Consider the following 23,165-nt stretch of genomic DNA (forward strand, 5'->3'; position numbering starts at 1 on the left):
CCTCTTCCTGTCCTATGCTGAATTCCTGTTGTTTGTGGATTTTTTTTCATTTCTTTTGTTTTTGTAGGTTTTGTTTTTACTGAGACTTTATGTTTTGCCTCTTTATTTTTATGAGTAGGTTTGTTAACTTTCTTTGTGGTTACCATGAAATTTACCCTTATCTTTCTAAGTTTGAAGCAGATTATTATTACTTGGTATTGCCTTGTCTTCTTCTGCACTAGAAGGTTCTATACCTATACCATTCATTCCCTCTTTTATTGTTCTGATGTCGTTGTCATTTACAGATTAACTGCTGTGATTTCCTGTTGTATTTCTTTTGGTTTTGGATAGTCCTTGAGAGTTCATTTCCCAGATTGCTATCTGGGTGCTATGATCCTATCTCCTAGATTCAGCCTGTGAGCTGAAGCTGTTTATTCTCAGCTCGAAGGACTCCCTTAATAATTCTTATAAGTTTGGTTTGACTTTTACATATTCCCTTAATTTCTGTTTATCTGGAAATGTCCTAATTTCACCATCATATTTGAGCAAGAGTTTTGCAGGATATGTTATTCTTGGCTGGCAATTATTTTCTTTCAAGGTTTTATATATGTCATCCCATTGCCTTCTTGCCTGCATGGTTTCTGCCAAATAATCTGAGCTCAGTCTTATTGCTTCTCCTTTGTAAGTTACTTCTTGTTTTCACGAACTGCTCTGAGGATTCTTTGTCTGTCTTTGGTTTTGGCAAGTGTGATTACGATATGCCTTGGTGATTTTCTTTTGGAGTCTATCCTATATGGAGTTCTTTGAGCTTCTCAGATGGTCAGCTTTTCATCTTTCATGATATTGGGGAAGTTTTCTGTCAGCAGTTCTTCAGTGATTGTCTGTGTTTTCTGTTTTCTCCCCGTTCTGGAAATCCGATCACTCGCAGATTTTTGCTTTTGATTGTATCCCACATAATTCTTAGGGTCTCTTCATTTTTCTTCATTCTTTTTTCTGAGTTTTCCTCAGAGTTGTGTCCAAGTGTTTGTCTTCAATTCCACTGATCCTGTCTTCCACCATTTCAAATCTGCTCCTCAGTCCTTAGATGACACTGTCCATTTCGGAAATCTTGTTGTTTATCATTTGGATTTCTAATTGCTGTTTTTGTATAATTTCTAGTTGTGAATTTATTTTGGCATTTTGTTCCTGCATTATTTTCCTGATTTCTTCCATTTTTGTCTGTATTTTCCATGAATTTGTCTGCCTTTTCCATGAATTTGTCTATTTTTTCCTCATTTTTGTCTGCTTTTTGCTTCAACTCTTGAATAATTCTGACTATTAGAGATTTTAATTTCCTATCAGGAAGTTTTAGTGCCTTTTCTTTTACCGGAAAGTCATCTGGTGTTTTATTTTGGATGCCTACTGGAACCATCCTGTCCTGTTTTTGTAAATGTTTTGATACTGTCTGCTCTGTGGGGCATTCAGTAGTTATTTTTCTTGTTTATTGATTGTAGATTTGTTTGTTTCATCCTTTTTTTTTTAATTTGGCTTTGTCTGAGCAGGCAGCCTGTGTGTTCTTGTTGTTTGCTCATCTTTATGCATGATACTTTTCGCCTCCTTCTCTAATTGGCAGGGTCAGTTGCTCAGGTATAGTACAGCCAAGCAGCTCTAGCTGAAGAGGAGTTGCTGGGATGGGTTGTTTGTGGCACCTACTATAGCCATCACGGCGGTCCGGTAAGTAGTGCAGGACAGGTTCCTGTAGGCCGTGCCTGTGCTGCTTGGTGGTGTGATGTTAGGCCCACAGTGCAGGTAGGCAGGATGGAGGGGGGAGATTGTGATGTGTGGAGCTATGTTGGGTATGGAAGACAGGAGACAGGAACAGGAGCCAAAAACATACAAACAAACAAAAAAGAATGTTATGGAAGCTTGCCGTTGGAGTGGAGAGATGAGAGACTATGAAATGGAGAAAAACAAAAAGGGTAAGAAGAAGAAGAAAAAGAAAAGAAAAGAATGAGTACAAATTAGAAAGACAAAAGAAAAGAAAAGCTCCCAGGGATCCCATCAGTGAGGCTACGAGGTCTGGGGAAATTGTTCCCAGGTGTTGAAGTACAGCCTGGCTAGAAGGCGTAGAGGTGTCACTCAGCACCAGGTATTCAGGGGACAGGAAGAGAAGGAAGGAATAGAGAGACAAGAAACTGAGTAATGAAGAAAGACAAAAAGGGAAAAAGAGGGAAAAGAAAACAAAATAAATTAAAAAAAAAAAAAGAAAAAGAAAAATCCCCCAAAAAAACAGGAAAGAAAAAACCATGAAGAAAGAAGTAGCCTCAGGGATCCCTCTGCGGGTCTGCGCAAGCTGAGGGGTCACGTCCCAAGCTGCACAGCACCGCCCGGCCAGAACAGGCCCCCAACCTGAGAAAAGAAAAAGAGAACAACGCAAAACAAACAAAAAAAGCCCCGGGATCCCACCAGCACGGCAGCACAGACCGGGAAGCAGCCCCACACCCGAGCGGAGCCTCACAGCCCCTTAGGAAGAAGCAAAGATGGCGCACGGAGCCAAGTATTTGAGCGAAAGGATGGGGAGTTGGTGAGAAGTAAGGAAGAAATCAAAAGAAGCAGAAAAAAGCAACACCAGCAGCCAACAGATGGCACTCAGGGAGTCAGCCAGTGCGGGGGGGTGGAATCCAAGCAGCCGGTGCTTCCCAGCCAAGAGGCTGTGACCGTGGGAAGCAGAGGATGCCGAGAGGGGGTGAAGATGGGTCGGGGGTAGGAAAGCGTATATCCCTGGTTACTGGTTATTCTGTCTCCTGCTGGAAGTTCCGTGAAGCTGCTTTCTCGCACCCACTGTTCGCTGGTCTCTGATAGGAGTCCAAGATGGTGGATCCATGCTGCATCAGTTGATAGGGGACATCTGCATGTATGTCTCCTCGCTCTCTGTTCTCTGTCAGTTTCTTATTCCATTTGGTGCTTGGCTGAGTTCTTTATCTCTTCATTTGTTGCTTAGGGTTTCAGGATTGCTGTTTTCTCTGTTTGGCCTAGTTTTTCGGATCTTTGCTGTGGAGGGACAGTGTGGTGCTTCTGCCTAGAGCGCCATGTTGCCAGACGTCTTGAAATGTTCTTTTTGACAATGAATGCGATGACATTCCTCTTCAATTTATCATTCCCGGCATTATCAACCATATGATTGTCCAATTCAAAATGCCAATACCAGTCCATTTCAGCTCCTTAATGCCTAGGATATCGATGTTTCCGTGTTCCATTTCATTTTTGATGACTTCCAATATTTCTAGATTCATACCTTATACATTCCATGTTCTGATTATTAATGGATGTTTGCAGTTATTTCTTCTCATTTTGAGGCATGCCACATCAGCAAACGTAGGTCCTGAAAGCTTTACTCCACGCACTTCATTAAGGTTGACTTTACTTTGAGGAGGCAGCTCTTCCCCAGTCGTAGTTTGAGTGCCTTCCAACCTGAGGGGCTCATCTTCCGGCACTATATCAGACAGCATTCCACTGCTATTCATAAGGTTCTCACTGGCCAATTTTTTCAGAAGTAGACTACCAGGTCCTTCTTCCTAATCTGTCTTAGTCTGGAAGCTCTGCTGAAACCTGTCTACCATGGGTGACCCTGCTGGTATTTGAAATACTGGTGGCATAGCTTCCAGCATCACAGTAACACGCAAGCCACCAGAATACAAAATCAACATGTAAAAAAAAAACATTACAATATAATATTCAAAGCTGCATATATAAGTATTCAGCCATCACAGTGAGTTTGAGGTACTCATGTAAGTCATCTTTGACAATTATCAGAAACAGAGGGGCATTTTAAGTAGGAAGAAATAACCAGCAATTAATACTCATGGATGGTTTCTAACACCTTCTGACAATTTGTTCTCTTTCAATACTGACCCCAGAGTTTCTTCAATGACATGGAATCCAAATTGGTCTGTGAAATCTGATATCCTGTAACACCACCACCAATCTGAATAGTCAATACTATATAATATTCGGCATTGTTCTCTATGTTCCAACTTTGAGTGCCATAATAAAACATTGTACAAAAGTATTTAAAAGTCCTAATTCCTAGCATATCTTAACTCCTTGCTTATGACTACAAGTCAAAAGTAGGTCTGTAACTAAAAACCTTGTTTGACAATTTTGAAGGCTGGAACTACATTCTACACAACCTTGTGTCCTCAGCATCTAACCAATGCCCTAAACATAGTAAGCAGCCAATAAATATCTGCTACTGAAGATGACAAAAAGTCCAATAACATTTAAAAAGTACAGCAATAATATCTGATGCCAGCTCAATAAGTAACTGTTAAATGAATTAATAAATGCACGGTAGTCAAAAGGAACCACTACTAGAGTACTAAAACTCAGCTATTTACTAAATAATACTACCTTATAAAAATATTTCAAAGAACTGGGCTTTAGTTATATTATATCTCTATTTCCTTCTTCATTAATCTATAGTTTTAGAAGAAAAGAGAGAATTCAAAAACAGGCTTAATATACTCAACTCTTTAGCCTCAGATTACACTCAAAAAATATCTAAGAGAAATAATTGAGTTTTTATCATATAAAAACTCTGCTTCATGGTTAACAGGTTCTTTAAGAAAAAAATTTTTAAGTGTTAAGTGCTTGAAAGCCTACTACCCTGTCCAACTGAATCAAAATTAGTATTCTTTCTTTAATGTTTATAAACCATTTTTAAATATGAGACTGCTAAAGTACCTGATGATGTAAAAATCATAAAGGGGAATGAATAAAAACGGCAGATGCCCAACACTGACAATAAAGACATTCAATGATTTCACCTATAGTTAATGCATAACTCTGTGAACGTTTTCCATGCAATGTATAATAAATTTATTTTGTATATTTAGATATGGCTATCTCAATCATCTTAAGAACATCCTTTAATATTTTATCTCTTTGCCTGAGTGTGTGGCAGCCTCTAAAATTTAATATATCATACTATAAACCTCAATAAGGAACACAATTTATATTAGTTATATAATATCAAAGGAAGAAAAATGGATAATTTCCTTAGAAACTATTTAAACTATGAATGGCCACAAAGAAGGTCACTTGAAATAATTTTCTCACGTCTCCATATATCTTAAGAGTCAGAAGATCTCCAGATCTCCTACTGTTACCAAATAATAAAGACTTAGATATGGCTCAGTTAAGTGCAGATACATTGCAACTACTAATATTTAAAGTTAAACATTGAATTGTTTCATAGTTCACTTTAAAGTGAACTATAAGAGCCTGTTTAAAATCTTTTGGTATAATAATAATTTGTTATACAAAATATTGTTTTAAATCAAATGAGTGATAGATTAGAAAATATGTTTTTGTCATACGGACTTCATATTAGAAAGATCCTGATATTGAAATTTCAAATATATTTATTTCCCCAGCACACTGGCCACCACCTAATGGACTTCTTTTGTAACAAAAATTAAATACAGAAAAGAATTTGGTTGTTAATTGTCATGGATTGAATTATGTCCCCCCAAAAATGTGTGTGTATCAATTTAGCTGGGCTATGATTCCAGTATCGTAGGATTGTCTATCATTTTGTCATTTGATGTGATTTCCCTATGTGTTGTAAATCCTATCGCTATGATGTAATAAGATGGATTAGCAGCAGTTATACTGATGACATCTACAAGATTAGATAGTATCTTAAGCCAATCTCTTTTGAGATATAAAAGAGAGAAGCGAGCAGAGAGACATGGGGACCTCAACCACCAAGAAAGCAGCACCAAGAGCAGAGTGTGTCCCTTGGACCTGAGATGCCTCCACTGAGACATTCCCAGACCAAGGGAAGACTGATGACAAGGACCTTACTCCAGAGCCGACAGAGAGAAAGCCTTCTTCCTCTGGAGCCTGCGCCCTGAATTTGGACTTGTAGCCTACTGGACTGTGAGAGAATAAACTTCTTTTTGTTAAAGGCATCCACTTATGGTATTTCTGTTACAGCAGTACTAGATGCCTACAACATTAATTACGCTGTTAAACACCGGGAAAAAAATACACCTATTATAGCTTCTTGTATAATTACTTGCCATTTGAGAAACTATGGTCATACTCTTTGGTTCTTCCTATGAGAGGTGCTTAGGGGCCTCAAAAAAAAAAAAAGAAAAAAACTCATTTTATACAGGATTAAGAAGAGCTTAGACCACACTCAAAAGCAAAATTCTTTAGAAAACCAAAGGCTGAGAACATTCCTTATTCAAAAGTGAAATTCCATTGTCAGGGAAATCACTAATACCAACTATCAAGGGAAAATGTTCATTCCTATTGCAGGATCAGCTAAAGTGAAACTGCTTCTTTAGTTGCTAGGAAACAACCAACTCATTATATGCCATTATCAGAACCCTAGAGAAGAAAACTGGCATCTGCTTCACATTTGGGGATACTGGAGATTGAACTAAAAGCACTGAAACTGCTGCCAAAAATCCCTGGTGTCCAGGGTTTGCACTGTGACCACAGCAGGTGCTGACATCAGGATAGCCTTTGAAGTTTTCCTTTCTGTAGCTCTTTTTCTAATAACTAAAATTATATTTTCCAATATCTCACATTTTCAAACTCAAAGACTCCAAGACAAGACCTCCTCATTTGAGTTACACTAATTATATCTAACCTGAGCAGAACTTAAGGAAAAAAAAAAAACTATTCAGAAATCTCAACAAATAACAGAAAAATTAAAAACTATTAGTTATTCATCAAATGAAATGTACTGTTTATGCCTTGAATTAATTAAAGTCAAAATGAAAAGTAAAGGGAACTGGTTTCAAACATCAGGAGACTAAAGGGAAAGACATACTGGTAAATCCAGTACTCAAAATGACATTCTAGCATTTATCTGCCTGGTTTTCCTAACTGATCCTAAAGATTAACTTCTATTTTTATGGTCTAGCATGCTTTTTCACAATGCATTATCACAAAATTCATTCATGAACACATACCACATTTATTCATCAATCTCTTTCTTTCTCCTAGCAGATGAGGTTGGAGGGAGAGATTGAATGGAATTACGTGGATAAAGTACTAGATACTGACAAAGTAAAACCCAGAGACTCCCTATACTACTGTTTCTGTATCCTGAAGAAATAGTATTCACAGCAGCATTACTCATAATGTCCAAAAACTGCAGACAATCCAAATGTCCATCAACAGGAGAATAAACAAATTTTGGTTATATTCATAAAATGTAATATTATTCAACAATAATGCAATAACATTGATGAGTTCAAAAGTATTAGGCACAGTGGTTAAGAGTTTGGCTGTGAACCAAAAGGTTGGCAGTTCAAATCCACCAGCCACTCCTTGGAAACCCTACGGGACAGTTCTACTCTGCCCTATAGGGCCAGTATGTGTCGGAATCAACTTGATGGCAATGGGTTTTTTCGGTTTCAGTGGAAGAGGCCAAATACAATATCCTATATGATTCCATTCATAGAACATGAAAAACTCATTTATGGTGATAGAAACCACAATAGTGGTTATCTACGGGGAATGGGGTACTGAACAGATAGGAATCTAAGGGAACTTTCTAGGGGGATGGAAATATTCCCTATCTTGATTGGCTGTGTATACACACACACACACACACACACACACACACATATATACTCATTGAATTGTATACAGATCTGTACATCCCACTGTATGTGCAATTTTAACTTAACAAAATATTGTCAGGGAAAAAAATTTAAACCAGACTTCCAGTTCAAGATGGCAGACTGACTACAAGTATTTATCTTCTCCCCTAAAAATAGTTACTAGGAGGAGACATGAAAGGAGCTTCTGGAACACTGATATTTTTCTATTTTCTTGACCTTAATGATGATCAAGTATGCAGCTGTTCCAGCTATATAGTTTAGAATAATTCATCTACCTGAACACTTATGATATGTACACTCTCCTGTATAGGTGTTATATTCAAATTTTAAAAAAATCAGTCAGTGAATCAGGTACCCCCTACAATGTACTGCTGTACAGAGCTTCTACCTAGCTACTTCACCGGCCAAAGTACAGTCCTAAAATATCATCTTTTCAGTTCCTAATAAAATGTACAGAGGAAGAAAATGACTTTACAAAAAAGCCTGTAAGGTAAATATGCAGTCCACTCACTACTCTAGGTATCCTCTAAGTATCCCAATAAAATAAATTATAGATCCATTTTCTCACTTCATCTTTCATGCTGATATTTCCTAGTATGCGTGCTGAAAATGTATCCTTAGCACTCATCATAGTAAACTGTGACTTTTACATGATTTATGTGTCAGAGAGCTCATTTTTGTTAAATCTCTAACAGGGTCCCCTGCCAGACTACCAAATTCCCTAAAGATATTTTTAAGCTGAGCCTTTGATAAATGTAGCAAAGAACAAAGAATAAAATCAGATTACTGAAATGTTGAAATCCTAGCTGAATTCGAAAACTAAAAATTTATAAATGCAGGCAATTAACACAATTATTCTATATTCTCCAATGGATTTAGCAATAGAGAAAAGAGAAGGCTGGGTTGACCCAGACAAATAAATGTCAAAGTCATAAAGGAATTGGGGAAGATGAAGTGTTTTGGGGAGCATAATTGAAATAATCAACTGTAGGATCTGGGTAAGAAAAAGGAGGAAATGTAGCCAAGAGACTTAAATGGCTAGGAGAATAGGAGTCTGGGATCAGACATCAAAGCAGCAATAGTGGTAGAACAACAAGATGTTACGGTCAGAGTTTAAGACATGTTTCATCTACTTACTTCCTCATCTGAAAACGACTATAGGACTACCTACCATTAGAATTGTTCACCTACAACATGGTACCTAATCCAGAGTAGGATCTGAGTAAATAAGGGGTAACTGCAGTAAGTTGGAACAGAAAACACAAATTATTTTTAATATTTACCTACAACAATTATAAACTCACATCTACTGATAAAAAAATAAAATTTATCCAAGCAAACTATAAATAACATATAGCTCATCTGACATTTTTAGATTATCCAATCAACTGTTCTTTCTTAATGATAAATTAAAGTTGATTCAACAGATACTACATATGCAAATATATAACCATATGTCCTCTGAGTAAAACAAAATTTCACTTTGTTGTGAAGTAATTTTAAATCACAGGTAATATGGTTTATATATTTACTTTCTTATTCTGAGGAATTTTACACTGCCCTTATAATTCAAAATTGGCTAAATGTGATTAACCATAAGTCTGAAGAAGGCAGATTACTTATAAAATAGATTTTCTCTTCTTACTTCAGACTCAACAGAGAAACAAAACAATATTTAAAAAAAGGACATTAGTATTTTTAGTAGTAATAAGCAATGGGAAAGATTAAATCATGTAACAGTAAAATTTGGTCTTGGCGCCACATAACTCATACATTCCTTCGATCAACTGGATTCCTCTGTAAAACATCTCAAACCTGACTGCAAATTTTTAATAGTTCTCCAATCACCAAATGCATAACCGTAGCTTGGTCAACAATAAAATGAGATTTAAGGCAATTTTCTTACCTGCCTCAACAGTTTCTCAATGGCTGACATTACCATAAGGCCTCTCCAAACAACTGGTGCAGTCTCTTCAACCAGGAAGCCCATAGACATACTGTAACATTATTACAAAAATACAACTAGTTTACAAGAATTAATCAATATTATTCTAAAAAGTAAAGTAAAAAAGATATGCTCACCAAGCGATACCATAATTCAAAAGAGGTTTCATTAGGTTGTCTGGAATCAGAAAAAAAAAAAAAATATCTCTTAGAAGTGTGAAGTCATTATACATAAACAAACTGACTTGTTTTCTTATCAAAGTGCCAAATTAAAAATACAAATAGGTTACTAATACCGCTGCTCTTTAACTTAAAAGTAATTCATTTCAATCTGCAATAGTTTAAACATTATACCAAGCATACTACTAAAATTCTCAATAAATAGAACAGCTAAAAATAGTTGGGATATAGTTTTATTAAAAAACGATCCAACTACAAATTTAGAAATATGTTTCTAAAAAACAGCCTCAATAAGTAATTTTGTCTAGTGACAGCCTTTTAATCTTTCAGACATTTCCACCAATTTTACTCGTATATATATACACACACATATAAACATATACATATATATATATATACACATAAATGCAGAAGGCATGTATATTTGTGTAAAAATATGGTGTGCATATGTATATACACATATATACACACATATATATGTACAGATATATATATACATACAGATATATACTCACAAGTAACACCATGCCAATCCTCTTCCACATATTGCTGTAAAAAAAAGAATTAGCATAGGGTGCTTACAAAATACCTCACAGGGGAGGGCGAGACTGGCAATCAAACACAGAAGGCCTGCATTATTTGTATAAATTACAAATATATCCTTATCTAATATGTGTATGTATATGTATACTATACACATGCATACGTGTATGTGTACATATATACATATACAAACATACGTACATACATGCATATACAAACATACACAAACATCCAGTCAGCAAAGAAGGACATCAGTCCGCTCTAACTGGAGCATTATTTCTTTTCTTTTTTCTTTACCTTGAAGAGTGAAAAGTATGAAAATCCAAAAGGTAGAAAAACTCTATTTTGTAATCTGAGATAAGACACAGCATTAATATCAAGAAAAAAGCAATCTACTGTTTATGCTCAAGTACAAAAATGAAAATACATTTTAAATGATCAACAAATTGTTACCTTAAAAGAATTTACTTCATCAAACTGTCTATACAGTCACATCCCTATTCACTTTTGCATATCCTACACTTCTCACCACAACAAACTAAAGTAGATCTCTTAATGTATACAATATGGACCAGTATTGAGTTGGTTAGTTTCAGAAGTTAATGAGGAAAATCATTTAAAAGTATACATCCACTTAAACATTTTATTTTAGCTTAAAACATATGCTTGTACACTTATTCACTCATCTTTTAACAAACGACTATACTGAGTAGGCAGCCAGTAAGTAAATGGAATTCAGCAACAAATATCTTAAATAAGCCCACATATATGCTTTACCTAAGGAGCCCTGGTGGTGAAATGGTTAAGTGTTCCAGCTGCTGCACTGGAGAAAGATGTGGCAGTCAGCTTCCATAAAGATTTACAGCCTAGGAACTCCTATGGGGCTTTTCTACTCTGTCCTATAGGGTCACTATGAGTCAGAATCGACTCACCAGTAACGGGTTTGTTTTTGTTTTGAATATACTTTGTCTGCAATTTTCAGTTTCAGTCTCTTTAAAAACAAGAAAAAACTTAAAGAACATCTAACGAAATCTGAATGCAGAATCCTGCTAGATTTTTATGATTTATTCTCTAACTTTTACAGTTATCCTCCCATACAAATTTGCTAGCAACATTTTTCTTCTCTTCAATTTTGTCAAGTCTTTCCAAAGTATGCAACTTAAATTTTCAGAGTAATAACTTTTTCCTTTCATGTTCTGCACTGTATTTTACTATTTTCACCAATTATGCATGCAAATAGATTAAAAAGTCAAGTAGTACTATAAAATTGTTACTAAAAGTCAATAATCCCCCAACCCTCTCTCATTTCCTACTCCCCAGGGTCAACAACTCTCAACTCTTCCACTGATTTAACTTTTTATCTTGAATTTATTTTAGACGCACAGGAAGTTGAAAAAACAGTAGAGTCCCCACAAGCCCTTCACCCCGCTTTCCCTAATGTTAACATCTTACATAAAATTATCAAAACCAGTAAATTAACACTGATACAATACTATTAATAATCTACACACCTGATTCAAATTTTGGCAGTTTTCCTACTCTTGTCCTATATTAATGTCCTTTTCTGGTCCAGGATCCTACATTGCTCAACTGATTCTTTTACTCTATACCTCTAAATAACATAATTAATACTTCGTGACATTGTCCCATAAAAGATTGTAAGATGTATGTCTTTCTCACAAAATAGGTACACTTCTCATGCACTCATCCTCCCAATATAATTATACCATTATTTTTATTAAATCAATAATCATGTAAATGTTATGAATAGCTGAAGAATATAGCATGCTACATGAGTACTTTTCCTTAGTATCCCTGAAACTAATAACTATATTTGGGGAGGATGAGCGCTCATGAACACGTGTGTGTACATGTAACCTTTATTTTGTATGTGTTTACCAGCAATTTAGTCCTAAACTCTCTTCCAGTTGTGTAAATAGCCTCTCAATATAAAAAAAAAATGAAACCCACTGCCATCAAGTCAATTCCGACTCATACTGACCCTACAGGACTGAGCAGAACTGCCCCATAGGATTTCCAAAGCTATAAATATTTACAGAAGCAGACTGCCAAATCTTTCTCCTGAGCAGGGGCTGGTGGATTCGCACCGCTGACCTCTTGGTTAATAGTCAAGTGCTTTAACCACTGTGCAACCAGGGCTCTAGTCAATATTTAATCAAATTTATTAGGCATTTGATTAAATTCATCATCTTAAACAAGTCCCTCCTGGAGAGGGACTTATAATGTTTTTGAATAACAGAAATTCTTAATTTTTATGTAATCAAATAAATCAATCTTTTCCTTTATGGTTTGTCCTTTTAAATCTTGTTTTAGAAAACCCTATCTACCATGTGGTCATAAAGATATTTATTCCCTTACATTTTCTTTCAAAACCTTTATAGTTTTATATTTCACATTTAAGTCCTTAAACCATCTGGAAATAATGTTTATATATGGTATGAGGATCCATTTTCTTTTTCTTTCCACGTGGCTAATAAATAGTTACAGCATCAATAATCTGCAATGCCAACTCTGTCATAAAATCAAGTTTCCATATATGTATCCACCACTTGTCTGTCAGTTTGTCATACTATGGTGACTTGACTGTTGCTGTGATGCTGGAAGCTATGCCATCAGTATTTAAATACCAGTAGGATCACCCATGATGGACAAGTTTCAGTGTAGCTTCCAGGAAAAGACAGAATAGGAAGAAGGATGTGATGACCTACTTCTAAAAAGTAAATTTTTTTGGCTAGTAAGAACCTTATGAATAGCAGCAGAACATTGTCTGATACAGTGCCAGAAGACAAACCCCTCAGGTTGGAAGACACTCAAAACATGACTGGGGAAGAGCTGCTACTCAAAGTAGAGTCAACCTTAATGACACAGATGGAGAAAAGCTTTCAGGACCTTCATTTGCTGATATGGCATGACTCAAAATGAAAAGAAACAGCTGCAAATATCCATTAATAACAGGAACATGGAATGTACAAAGTATGAATCTAGGAAAATTGGAAATCGTCAAAAATGAAATGGAATGCAGAAACATTGATATCCTAGGCATTAGTGAGCTGAAATGGACGAGTGTTGGCCATTTGAAACTGGAAAATCATACAGTCGACTATGCCAGGAATGACAAACTGAAGAGGAATGGCATTGCATTCATCGTCGAAAAGAATATTTTAAGATCTATCCTGAAGCACAAGGCTGTCAGTGATAGGATAATATCCATATGCCTGCAAGGATGACCAGTCAGTACGACTATTATTCAAATTTATGCAACAACCACTAAGGCCAAAGATGAAGAAATTGAAGATTCTTACCAACTTCTGCAGTCTGAAGTTGATCAAACACATAATCAAGATACATTAATAATTACTGGTATTGGAATGCGGAAGTTGGAAACAAAGAAGAATGATTGGTAGTTGGAAAATATGGCTTTGGTGATAGAAACGATGCCAGAGATTGCATGATAGAAATTTTGCAAGACCATCAACTTCATCATTACAAATACCTTTTTTCAACAACATAAACGGCGACTATACACATGGACCTCATTGGATGGAATACAAAGGAATCAGATTGACTACATCTGTGGAAACAGATGATGGAGAAGCTCAATTCATCAGTCAGAACAAGGCCAGGGGCCGACTGTGGAACAGACCATCAATTGCTCATATGCAAGTTGAAGCCGAAGAAAATTAGAACCAGTTGACAAGAGCCAAAGTAAGACCTTGAGTATATGCCACCTCAATTTAGAGACCATCTCAAGAATAAATTTGACACACTGAACACTAATGACCAAAGACCAAACGAGTTGTGGAATGACATCAAGGACATCATACATGAAGAAAGAAAAAGGTCACTAAAAAGACAGGAAAGAAAGAAAAAATCAAAACGATGTCAGAAGAAACTCTGAAACTTGCTCTTGAACACAGAATAGCTAAAGTGAAAGGAAGAAATGATGAAGTAAAAGAGATGAACAGAAGATTTCAAAGAGTTGTTTGAAAAGACAAAGTAAAGTATTACGTTGAAATGTGCAAAGAGCTGGAGTTAGAAAACCAAAAGGGAAGAACCCACCCAGTATCTCTCAAGCTGAAAGAACTGAAGAAAAAATTCAAACCTCCAGTTGCAATATTGAAGGACTCTATGAGGAAAATATTAAACAATGCAGGAAGGATCAAAAGAAGATGGGAGGAATACACAGAGTCACTGTACCAAAAAGAATTGGTCAATGTTCAATTATTTCAGGAGGCAGAATAACATCAAGAACCAAAATTACTGAAGGAAGTAGTTTAAGCTGCACTGAAGGCATTGGCAAAAAACAAGTCTCCAGGAATTGATGGAATACCAATTGAGATGTTTCAACAAACGGATGCAGTGCTGTTAAGTGCCCACTCGTCTATGTCAAGAAATTTGGAAGATAGCTATCTGGCCAATCGACTGGAAGAGATCCATATTTGTGCCCATTCCCAAGCAAGGTGATTCAACAGAAAGCAGAAATTATTGAACAATATCATTAATTTCACACACAAGTAAAGTTATGCTGAAGATCATTCAAAAGAGGTTGCAGCAGTACATCGACAGGGAACTGCCAGAAATTCAAGCCGGATTCAGAAGAGGATGTGGAATGAGGGATATCATTGCTGATGTCAGGTGAATCCTGGCTGAAAGCAGAGAATACCAGAAAGATGTTTACCTGTGTTTCACTGTCTATGAAAAGGCATTCGACTGTGTGGCTCATAACAAATAATGGGTAACACTGTGAAGAATGAGAATTCCAGAAGACTTAATTGTGCTCACGCAGAAGCTGTACCTAGACTAAGAGGCAGTCATTGGAACAGAACAAGGGGATATTGCATGGTTCAAAATCAGGAAAGGTGTGCATCAAGGTTGCATCTTTTCACCCTATTATTTAATCTGTATGCTGAGCAAATAGTCCAAGCAGCTGGACTATATGAAGAAGAAAGGGGCATCAGGACTGGAGGAAGATTCATTAACAACCTGTGATGTGCAATGACAAAACCTTGCTTGCTGAAAGCAAAGAGGACTTCAAGCACTTACTGATGAAGATCAAAGACTATAGCCTTCAGTATGGATTACACCTCAACATAAAGAAAACATAATTCTTCACAACTGGATCAATAAGCAACATCATGATAAACAGAGAAAATATTTACTTTGTCAAGGATTTCATTTTATTTGGATCTACAATCAATGCCCATGGAAGCAGCAGTCAAGAAGTCAAATGATGCAATGCTTTGGCAAATGTGTTGCAAAAGACCTCTTTAAAGTGTTAAAAAGCAAAGATGTCACCTTAAAGACTAAGGTGCGCCTGACCCAAGGCTTGGTGTTTTCAATCATCTCATATGCAGCAAAAGCTGGACAATGAATAAGGAAGACCAACGAAACATTGATGCCTTTGAATTATGGTTTTGGCGAAGAATACTGAATATACCATGGACTGCCAGAAGAACGACGAAATCTGTCTTGGAAGAAGTACAGCTAGAATGCTCCTTAGAAGCAAGGATGGTGAGACTTCATCTCACATACTTTGGACATGTTATCAGGTGGGACCATTCCCTAGAGAAGGACACTGTGGTTGGTAGAAGGTCAGCAAAAGAGAGGAAGACCCTCAAGGAGATGGACTGACACAATGACTGCAACAATGGGTTCAAACATAGCAACGATTGTGAGGACAGTGCAGGATCAGGTAGTGGTTCATTCTGTTGTACACAGGGTCGCTGAGTCGGAACCATCTTGACAACACCTAACAACAACATATAAGTCTCTTTCTGAGTTTTCTATTCAGTGTCAATAGCCTATGTGTCTATCTCTGGGCCTATTCTACTTAACATATATTGTTGTGAGTTGAACTGTGTCCCCTAAAAAGATACATTAAATTCTTAAACCCTTGTACCTGTGAATGTGACCTTACTTGGAAATAAGGACTCTGTAGATGTAATTAGTAAACATCAGGTCATACTGGACTAAGGTGAGCCCTAATCCAATACGACTCATGACCTTACAAAAAGAAAAGAGACACAGTCACAGAGAGATGCAGAAGAAAGACAGCAAGGAGAAAACAGAGGCAGAGACTGGAGTTTTGCCACCACAAGCCAAGGGATTCCTGGGGCTAGCAGAAGCTAAAAGAGATGAGGAGAATTTTCGCCTAGTGCCTTTGGAGAGAGCATGGTCCTGCCAATACCCTGAATTTGCATTTCTAGACTCCAGATCTGTGAGAGAATAAATTTCTGTTGTTTTAAGCTACCCACTTTATGGCAATTTGTTACAGCAGACCTAAAAAACTAATCATATATACTTTACAAATCCATTTAGGGAGGTCTATTGAGAGTAAACTCAATCAGTTTTTGTTTGTCTAAAAAATATCTTTATTTCACCCTCACTCTTGGAGAACAGTTTTGATGGTTTAATACAATTCTAAGTCCACATGTATTTCTTCTTAGCACTTTAAAACTGTAAAGAAGCTGTTAAGAAGCCAGTTGTCTATCTAATTCCAATTCATTTGATGATCACTGTCTTAGGCTGGGTTCTCTAGAGAAGCAAAACCAGTAAAGCATATAAATATATATAGACAGAGATTTATATCAAGGAAATAGCTCACGCAATTGTAGAGGCTAAAACATCCCAAGTCCACAGATCAGCGTAGAGGCCTCTCCCAGTTCACACAGCCGCAGAAGCTGGTCAACCCAAGGTCAGCAGGTTGTGGAACCAGACTCTTGCTTGCAGGCTGAGAAGTTCAACGAATTCCAAGATCAACAGGTAAGCTGCTAGCTCAAGTCCCACGAATCGGAGGTGAGACAACAAGAGGCAGCTGCTGAGTCTGGCACAAGCCAAAAACCTTGGCAAGGCGAGCAGGCAGAAAGTAACCAGCGGAAGGTGGAGATATGAAACTGAGAGGGCGGTGAGCTGCCACAGGCCCCGCCTCTGCCAGTACCACTCAGCAGATGCCATCATGGGGGTGATCACAACATTATACAACTGCTAAAACACTGAGAATAATGGTCTGGCCAAGTTGACATACAATCTTAACCATCACAATCACCTATCTTTCCTCTCTGGCTGCTTTTACAATCTTCTCTTAGACTCTGATGTTCTGATGTCAAGACTATTCATATTTATTCTGTTTGGGATTAGAAGTGATTCCTGAATCTGGGGATTGGTGTCTTTCAACAACTCTGGAAGATTCTCAGCTGTTATGTCTTTAAATATTGCCTCTGTCAATTTTCTATATTATCTCCTTCTAGAACTCTGATTAGACCTATGTTGAAACTTGTCATGCTATCCTCTATGTCCCTCAAGCTTTTTTGTTTGCTTGCTTGCTTGTTTTCCCCAATTTTTCCTCCCTATGCACTACATTATGGGTATTTTCCTTTCATCTATCTTCCAGTTAGTTAATTTTCTCTTCAGCTGTATCTAATCTGATCTTTTACTTGTTCTCTGAGATTCTAATTTCAATTATTACATCTTCACTTCTAGAACTTATATTAGATTCTTTTTCTAACCTACCTAATATATTTTAAGAGTGTTTTAGTCCTTAACATACTTTGAATTTACTCTTCCATTTTTTTAAACATATTACATATTTTTTCATGTTTAATATTTGAGAATCCCAACATACACATTTCTTTGGGGTAGGATTTGGTCATTGGATTTCAACTGTTATCATTCATGATTGTTTGTTTCTTCCTCTGTTTAGTTATTTTATTTATTTATTCATTCATTTAAACCAGGGTCTGGCAAACTATAGTCCACCACCTGCTTTTAAATAAAGTTCTATTGGAACACAGCTTGCAATTTTTTAAGTCTCCTTTAAGTTTTTACATTTCTTTTCTGCTCTATACCAAGCCAAAGTCAAAACCAGCATATAATCCCAATAACTACCAGTGTAAGACAGATTTCTTTCCCAGGTCACCCACTAAGGATGTGGGTGACCCAGTTTTTACATGTTATTTCCCCAGTGAACCTTACTCCCTCCTTAGGCCCTAAACTTTGTCTCTATTCCTTCATACACAGACCTATAACATAAAGGCCCTAAGCCACCAAGGATCAGCAGGAAACCCTACTGGAAATATCGATTCCAATACATATCTACACCATGAGTTCATATAATCTTGTCATTTCTAAGTTCTGAGAAATTGTCTTCCTTTCCTACAAAAATGCATTTTTCAGTCATGCATTGAAAAAGTAATTTTTGTTAATATTTTATCTAGTATCTTAAAGTATGCTGTTGCAGGAAGAGTTTCTCTGAATACTTAGTGTTCCACATTGCTAGAAACAGAAGTTAAAATCTGCTGATTTTTATACAGTGATAGTATAGTGCACTACCTTTCAGAACTCTCCCAATTTTTCAAATAGTTATTGATTATTCCTTTTGGATTTTCTAGGTAGACACACATATTAATTGGACTTAATGACAATTTTGTCTTTTCTTCTCCATTGTTGGTGTCCTTTTTCACGAAAAAGAAGACCCTCAACGAGATGGATTGACACAGTGGCTGCAACAATAGGCCCAAGCATAACAATGATTGTGAGGATGGCAAAGAACCAAGCAGTGTTTCATTCTGTTGTCCACAGGGTTGCTAGGAGTCAGAACCGACACGACAGCCCTTAACAACAACAACATTAATGTCCTTGCTTCTTGTTCTTATTTTAGTGTACTGGCTAACAGCTGCAGTAGCAAAGTTAGTAGGCAACCTCATCTTGTTCTTAATGTAACATGATAAAGACTACACACGTGTACACACACACACACACACAAATGATACTACAGATATCATCTATTCACTTACTCCTTGTCCTTTATTCTTTATTTGAAGTCGGTGAACTAAGTAGCTTGTCTCTGTTCAAAACATGGCTCAAAGTTCAAACTGGGATTAGAAATTAAAATTGAGACAGTCAAAAGTCTGTTCACAAAATTTAAAGCCAAAATCTGACACCACCTAAAGGATAATCTTTTATCTACTTTATTAGTATGTTAAATCCTATACCAGAAAAATCAGTACTCCAAATATTTCTTGTAATTAGTAAATGATAAATTGTAAATGGAAATCTTAACAAAGTGAGCAGACTCATCATCATGTTAAATGTATTTCCTCAAAATTTAACAGAGACCACATAAATAAAACAAGGAAAAGAATCCAATGATCATCACAATTGATGCAGAAAAGGCATTTGATAAAATCCAACACCCTTTCCTAATAAAAAAACTCAAAAAAATAGGAATAAAAGAAAATTTTCTCAACATAATTAAGGGCATTGTCATGGTTTGAATTACATCCCCCAAAAAATGTGTGTATCAATTTGGCTAGGCCATGATTCCTGGTACTGTGTCATTTTCCTGTATGTTGTAAACCTGCCTCTATTATGTTAATGAGGGAAGATGGGTGGCAGTTGGGTTAGTAAGGCATGACTCAATCTACAAGATTGGATTGTGTCCTGAGGCAATCTCTTGAGATATAAAAGACAGAAGTGAGCAGAGAGACAGGGGGAACTCATACCATTAACAAAGCAGTGCCGGGAGCAGAGCACGTCCTTTGGACTGGGGTCCCAGTGCCAAGAAGCTCCTAGTCCAGGTGAACACCGAAGAGAAGGCCGACTGAGAGAAAAAGGCTTTCCCTGGAGGTGACGCCCTGAATTTGGACTTTTAGCCTACTTTAACTGTGAGGAAATAAATTTCTCTTCGTTAAAACCATCCACTTGTGGTATTTCTGTTATGGCAGCACTTGCTGACTAAGACAGGTATGTATACAAACCCAACAGCCAACATTATTCTCAACAGAGAAAGATTGAAACCATTCCTCTTGAGAATGGGAATGAGACAAGGATGACCATTATCACCATTCTTATTCAGTGTTGTACTAGAAGTACTAACCAGAGCAGTAAGGTATGAAAGGAAAATAAAGGGCATCCAAATTGGTAAGGAAAAAGTAAAATGATGATCCAATATTCACAGATGACATGGTCCTATACATAGAAAATCCCAGCGAGTCCACAAGAAAGTTACAAGAACTAATAGAAGGGTTCAGCAAATTGCCAGGGTACAAGATCAACATACAAAAATCAGCTGGATTCCTCTACACTAACAAGGAGAACTCCAAAAAGGAAATCAAGAAACAATACCATTTATAGTAGCCCCAAAAAGGATAATCTAGGAATAAATCTAACCAGGGATGTAAAAGACGTACACAAGAAAAACTACAAAACGCTGCTGCAAGAAACCAAAAGAGACCTACCATGCTCCTGGACTGGAAGACCATGCTCATGGATTGGAAGACCGTGCTCATGGATTGGAAGACTTCACAATGTGACAATGTCAATACTACCCAAAACAATCAATAGATATAATACAATCCCAATCCAAATCCCGAAATGGAAAAACTAATCTCCAATTTTATATCTAAAGAAAAGAAATGCCAAATAGATAAGGGATTGTTGAAGAAAAAGAACAAAGTAGTATTCTCACAGTTCCCAGTCTCAGAACTTACTATACAACCATAGCAGTCAAAACAGCCTGGTAGTGGTACAACAACAGACACATAGACCAATAGAACACAACTGAGAACCCCCAGTAAATCCATTCACCTATGGAAAGCTGATCTTCAATAAAGGGTCAAAGACCATTCAATGGGAAAGAGACAGTTCTTTTAACAAATGGTGCTGGCAAAACTGAATATGCATTTGCAGAGAAGTTAAAGAGTATCCATACCTCACACCATGCACAAAAAGTAATTCAAAATGGATCAAAGATCTAAATTTTAAACCCAAAACTATAAAGTTCCCAGAAGATAACAAGGGACAAAGTTAAGGGTCCCAATTTAGGGCATAAATACACTATCAAACCTAACTAGGAGTCCGGCAAAATGGCGCTCTAGGCAGAAGCACCACGCTGTCCCTCCATAGCAAAGATCCCAAAAACTAAGCTCAACAGAGAATACAACAATCCTGAAACACTAAAACATCAAATAAAGAGATAAAGAACTCAGCCAAGCACCAAATGGAGAGAGAAAACTGACAGAGAACGGAGAGCGAGGAGAGATTCATGCAGAGATCCCCTACCAGCTAACGCAGCATGGATCCACAATCTTGGACTCCTATCAGAGACCAGCAAACAGGGGGTACGAGAAAGCAGCCTCATGGAGCATCCAGTGGGAGACAAAACAACCGGTAATTTGCGATATACGCTTTCCTACCCCCCACCCTTCTTCACCCCGACTCGGCCTCCTCTGCTTCCCACGGCCACAATCTCTTGACCAGGAATCCCCGGCTGCTTGGATTCCACACATCCCAACGGGCCGGCTCTCTGAGTGCCATTTGTTGGCTGCTGGTGTTGCTTTTTTCTGCTTGTTTTGATTTCTTCCTTACCTCTCACCAAGTCCCCCTGCTTTCGCTCAAATACCAGGCTCCGTGTGCCATCTTTGCTTCTTCCTGAGGGGCTGTGGAGCTCCGTTCAAGTGTGGAGCTGCTTCCCAGTCTGGGCTGCTGCGCTGGAGGGATCCCGGGGCTTTTGTTCGTTTGTTTGTTCTGAATTGTTTGCTTGTTTTTTTTCCTTTTCTTGAGTTGGGAGCCCTTTCTGGCCAGGCGGTCCTGCGTGGCAAGGAGACCTCCCCCCGGCTTGCACAGGCGTGCAGAGGGATCCCTGAGGGCATTTCTTTTCTCATTGTTTTTTTTTTTTATCTTTCTCTTTTTTGGGGGGCCTTTCTTGTTCTTTTTTTTTTTTTAATCTGTTTTGTTTTCCTTTCCCTCTTTTTCCGTTTTTGTCTTTCTTCATTGATCAGTTTCTCATCTCTCTATATCTTCCTTCTCTTTCTGTTCCCTGAATACCTGGTATTATATACCTCTACACCTTCTAGCCACGCTGTACTGCAATACCTGAGAGCGACTTCCCCAGACCTCATAGTTGCACCAGTGGGATCCCTGGGAACTTTGTGGTTCTTTAACCTTCCGATTTTTATTTATTAATTCTTTTCTTTTCTTTTCTTCCTCTTCCCCCTTCTGTTTTTCTCAGTTTCATAGTCTCTCATCTCTACACTCCAACGGCAAGCTCCCCTAGCATTCTTTTTTCTTTGTTTGTATGTTTTTCGCACCTGTTCCTCTCTTCTCTCTCCCATATCCATCTTAGCTCAACACATAACAATCTCCCCGCTGCATCCTGCCTACCTGCACCGTGCGCTTGACATCACACCACCAAGCAGCACAGGCATGGCCTACTGGAACCTGCCCTGCACTGATTACCGACCCGCTCTGGTGGCTGTAGTAAGTGCCACAAACAACCCGTCCCAGTAACTCCTCTTCAGCTAGACCTACCCTGCCGTACCATACCTAAGTGACTGACCATGCCAACTGGAGAAGTAGGCAAAAAGTATTGTCGCCACAGAAAAGCAAACAACAAAGAACACACAATCCACCTGCTCAGATATAGTCAATTATAGTTTGAACAAAAGGCACGAAAAAAACAAATCTCCAATCAATAAACAAGAAAAATAGCTACTGAATGCCCCGAAGACAGCAGATAACATCAAAACATTTACAAAAACAGGACAGAATGCTTCCAGTAGGCATCGAAAATAAAACAACAGAATACTCTCCAGTGGAAGAAAATGCACTAGAACTATCTGATAGGGAATTCAAATCTCTAATACTCAGGACAATTTATAGCAATAGATGCACATATCAAAAAAGAAGGGACAAAATCAAAACATTAACTACAGAACTCAAACAAAGAGAAAGAGAACAGCAAAAAAAGCCCACAACCACCGGAAAGAAAGGAAATCGTAAAGATCAGAGCAGAAATAAATGAAATAGACAACAGAAAAACAATAGAAAGAATCAACAAAACCAAAAGTTGGTTCTTTGAAAGAATCAACAAAATCG

At 37.5% G+C, this 23,165-nt stretch overlaps 1 protein-coding gene across 2 annotated transcripts in view; it reads right to left on the reverse strand.

Annotated features, from left to right (window-relative positions):
• NUBPL (NUBP iron-sulfur cluster assembly factor, mitochondrial) overlaps positions 1–23,165 on the reverse strand; it is a 291,711-nt gene that overhangs the window by 130,568 nt on the left and 137,978 nt on the right. For both annotated transcript variants that reach the window (XM_004376551.3, XM_023731482.1), the window contains exons 5-6: positions 9,687–9,726; positions 9,511–9,601 (exon numbers count right to left, since the gene is read on the reverse strand). In XM_004376551.3, coding sequence (XP_004376608.2) covers positions 9,511–9,601; positions 9,687–9,726 — 131 coding nt within the window. The remainder of the gene's footprint in view (positions 1–9,510; positions 9,602–9,686; positions 9,727–23,165) is intronic.

This window comes from Trichechus manatus, unplaced genomic scaffold (genome assembly GCF_000243295.1).
Source record: "Trichechus manatus latirostris isolate Lorelei unplaced genomic scaffold, TriManLat1.0 scaffold00043, whole genome shotgun sequence".
Classification (NCBI taxonomy): Eukaryota; Metazoa; Chordata; class Mammalia; order Sirenia; family Trichechidae; genus Trichechus; species Trichechus manatus.